Source organism: Salvia hispanica, chromosome 1 (genome assembly GCF_029641045.1).
Source record: "Salvia hispanica isolate PSC_SH4W2 chromosome 1, Shi_PSC_v1, whole genome shotgun sequence".
In the NCBI taxonomy this organism is placed as follows: Eukaryota; Viridiplantae; Streptophyta; class Magnoliopsida; order Lamiales; family Lamiaceae; genus Salvia; species Salvia hispanica.
The window spans coordinates 8299129-8303156 of NC_142692.1; the positions used below are offsets into that span (position 1 = coordinate 8299129).

General features: G+C 35.6%; 1 protein-coding gene across 1 annotated transcript; it reads right to left on the minus strand.

The window, feature by feature from the left end:
- Positions 1-716: 716 nt before the first annotated feature.
- LOC125218498 (transmembrane emp24 domain-containing protein p24delta4-like) lies at positions 717-3563 on the minus strand. The gene is made up of 4 exons (XM_048120178.2): positions 3215-3563; positions 1868-2077; positions 1655-1731; positions 717-1004 (listed from the first exon to the last, which is right to left on the minus strand). Exons 1-4 carry the CDS (start codon positions 3431-3433, stop codon positions 860-862), a joined length of 651 nt encoding a protein of 216 aa, XP_047976135.1. The 5' UTR covers positions 3434-3563; the 3' UTR covers positions 717-859.
- Between the last annotated feature and the right edge of the window lie 465 nt (positions 3564-4028).

The window sequence follows — 4028 nt, forward strand, 5'->3', positions numbered from 1 at the left end:
TGAAACATCTTTTAGTATACAAACCCCAACAGTATCTACTAACCACACTAATCCCATGACTCAGGTCTGGCCTTGTGCAAATCATAGAATACATCACACTTCCAATAATACTTGCATATGAGATCTTGCTCATTTCCTTTCTCTCCTCCTCACTTTTGGGACACTGCTCCTTTGAGAGCTTAAACTGCTGAGCCAAAGGGATGCTCACTGGTTTTGAGCCATCCATTTGGAATCTCTGCAGGATTCCAAATGGATTATTGCTATTTCCAATCCATTTGCTATTTCCAATCCATATTCAACACTTAGATTATTGCTTCCATCTCCAACACTTACCATTTATGGTAAATGTTGAAATAAGACTTTTATTGTGGAACCAACGAAAATGATAAAATATGACTCTTGTTGTGGAACAGAGAGAGTTGTCAACAGAAAATCTATGTCAACTACTACATTTACTTAACGTACCAATAGTATTCCCTGAGAGTTAATTGACATGTTTGAATGGACTAAGTTAATTGGTTCATCAAATTGTGTACTGCAAAATCTAAATATTCGAAATTCGAGAATGAGCACGTTTTAAATACAAAAAAGAATCGTACTAGTTCGTAGTATATATTTTTTTCGATTTTATGCCAAGAAAATGCGACAGACAGCATAATGAATGAATTTCAATGAAAATTGAACACGAATAACGAATCAAATGAAAGGATAAACAATAGAGAAATATACACGATAAAATTGATAAGTGTATTTTTGAATTAGTTCTACATTATAACAATTGATATAATTGCCTGATTTCTTCAAAAAGTTGTAATGGGATTTGGTTTCTGTAAGAAGAAAAAACCTAGTGCTGTAAAGTCTAGATGAGCTTCTTCTTCCTAAAATATCGCCTTAAATACAAGATCTGGAGAGTCGAAGTCACGATGCAGATGGCGAGGGCCATCAAACTAAACCACGCAACTCTAGCATTAGTGCTCTCGCTAACCTCTCTCATTTCCGCTTCCCTGCATCCATCAGACACAAGTATCAGTTAATCGGACATTGAATGATTCGATCATGTATGCAAGTTTAGTATAGTGCAGCAGCTCAGGACAAGATGTGATGATTCAACTGAGATACGTGTATAGGAGTAGTTAGTTTTTACTTCCCAAGTAGACCATAAGTTTATTCACTATAAAATGGAGTAGTAGCTAGTTTTCACTTCCCAAGTAGACCATAAGTTTATTCACTATAAAATGGAGGAGTAGCTAGTTTTTACTTCCCAAGTAGACCATAAGTTTATTCACTATAAAATGGTTAAGAAATAGTGATAAACAAGTAGATAAATCTCAGGGATTGCACGGCATCTCGAGCAGAAAAGACAACAATTTTCCTCAATTACATTACAAAGCACCACAAACACTTATCATGAGCTTTCCATCTTCAATTATTTGAGAGGGTTATTATTTTTGCAACCTTATCCCTCCCAGTCTAATAGTACTAACAGATCCTAAGAAAATTTACTGTGAATTTAAATTAAATGACCTTTATATTAAAAAATGAGGGGTCGCGATGATTTTTCAAGTGGAATGACTGGAAAAGACAGGAATAGATATAGCAAGTTAAGGCATTACAGAGAAAAGAGCATATATAGGGTAATCAGATTTGGACATACCTGTTTACCAGATGATACAAATTATTATGGATACTTTCCACTGCTTCTTCTAGTTTTTTCAACTCGAGTTCAAGACCCTGCATCATATATAATTAACAAACCATAATTGAATTTATGATAAGGTAAAGAGATGTGCTGAAAGAGAGGAGCGATATTAATGAGATCATCAGCATATGGCATAAAAAACACACGTTTAAAACATAATTCGTTTACCTCAATCTTTTCCTTTCTTGCAACCGTATCCCAATCTTTTGCAGCAATTCCAGTTTTCCAGTCAATACCAACGGTCACCTTTTTACCTCCTTGATCACCATCAAGTGAAAAGCATGCCATGTAGTTCCCAGCCTCAGTTGCTGTAAAGGCAAACTGACCGTGAGCGACTTTCTCCTTGTGATGGATCTCGTTTCCATATGGTGATGTAACCTAAAAAGCCATGTTCAAATATAAAATCTCACATAAGAAAATTTCTTGTTCAAATATAAAATCTCACATAAGAAAATTTCTTTTTTTATTACGATTAGAATGTCAATATCCTCCTAAATCTTAAAGACAATGGAATGATAACTTTCACACAACTGAGCTTTTTCTACACAATATTGAGTTCTAAAATATGCTTATACTACATCACATAGAGCCAAAAAGTCGCTTCAAAATCTAATTGAAGAAAATGTGTACCCTTACAGCAAGGGGTGCCACATTCAAGTTACTAATGTTATCATTTTGTATAAGCCGCTCGCTATCATAAGACAGGAGATGAAATCTAACTGCTTTGGTAAAAAATGCATTCCACAAATACAGGCATGAATGAAGTTTAGTGATTTCATTGAATTACAATTTACAATGGCTGAGAGTCCCTTTGCCTTATGATTCATCCTAGCTATACATGATAGTAATTCGAGGCATCAGTAGCTATTCTAAGTACTACTAACTTAGATTACTCAAACATATGCAGAATAAAATACCAGTGTGTCTGCTCTGATGGGTGGATTTGAAATGGAATTTTTTGAAACCGTGAATCTGAAATTTGTTGTTTTGATTTTAAGGTAAAGTTATGTAAGGAATTTGAAATCCACTATCCAAATTCTTCAAACCAAACAACTGGAAAAGGATCGATGCACATCAAAATTGATTCAATTGGTCCCTCTACTAAAACTCATTTCAATGGCAAAGTCAATAATCACACTCACACCTAACCTATAAAGCAGCAGCCTCAAGCAAAGAAGTAAGTCAGTAACTACATCCTTCTTTAACAGAAAAGATCAAGCAGAGATGAAGGAGAAAAGACACTGTTTACAGATCAAAATATTGATATTAAACTCACAACAAGCAAACAATTGAACTTACCATTCACTAAAACAAACAATGATCAAAAACAAATTCAATTTTAAAACTAAACTTAATCCAAAACATTTCCTGATTGGATCAACAACTTCACAACATTTTTCAATCTTCTTTTACTTTAACCTTTTTTTATTCTAAACAATAGCAGAATACAACAAAAATCGAGACCGATCATTAGATCCAAAACATTAAATTCAAAGGCAAGCAAATTAAATTTACCCTAACGGTGATGGTCGGAGCCAAGGTAGCATTGACATCGTAGTCCTCTCCGATGAAGGCGTAGTAATCAGCCAAAACAACGGCGTTGTTGTGCAACTCCTCGGAGATGCATTTCTGTCCAGAGGTCGGCAAGTCCAACCACAATCCGGTTGTCGCTGGAACCGTCGCCGCCGCCGCTATGAGCAGCGTCCACAGCCAGCGCGCGTCCCCTAACTTCATAATCGATCCTCTCAACTACTGGGAACGGAATGGGCAGGGTTTGGAGATTTCTAAGAGAATTACTTGGAAAATTATGATGATTGAATTACTATTTCAGTTGGGGCTTCGTTGAAAAGAGGAGAGTAGATATCACGCGCAGAGACTGCGTGACTGAATTTGTAAATAGAGATAACTAGCTCCACGCCGTTTTGCTCTATGTACACCAATGATATCTTGACACGTAGCAAAAATAGGGCGGTAGATTGGAGACAACTCATTGGTACTGGTCACGCGCCTACGTGGACTGTTTTACTCGTGTTACCTTCTTCGTTGACTTTTTAAAATAATTTTATTTTTTGAGCAAAATAGATAAAATAGTACTCCCGTCCTCCTCGTTAATTGACATCTGTTGTTTGACACCAGTTTTATAAATATAGTAGAAAGTTGATGAAAAAAAAGTTAGTGAAATGGTAATCCTAACTTTATACATATCAATTTTAGTACTCTTTTCGTCCTGGCCTAAGATGACACATTTTCTTTTTTAGTTTGTCTCAACTAAAATGACACATTTCTTTTTTTGGTAACTTTCTCTCTCCAATTAATACACTCAACCACT

What these genes read in the sequence shown, in the direction of transcription:
- LOC125218498 (XM_048120178.2), bottom strand. Translation starts at nt 3,433, where the DNA reads ATGAAGTTAGGGGACGCGCGCTGGCTGTGGACGCTGCTCATAGCGGCG. An exon ending in CAAGAAAGGAAAAGATTGAG is followed by an intron (nt 1,732 to 1,867) that starts GTAAACGAATTA and finishes TATATGATGCAG; the next exon opens with GGTCTTGAACTCGAGTTGAA. An exon ending in TTGTATCATCTGGTAAACAG is followed by an intron (nt 1,005 to 1,654) that starts GTATGTCCAAAT and finishes TGATGGATGCAG; the next exon opens with GGAAGCGGAAATGAGAGAGG.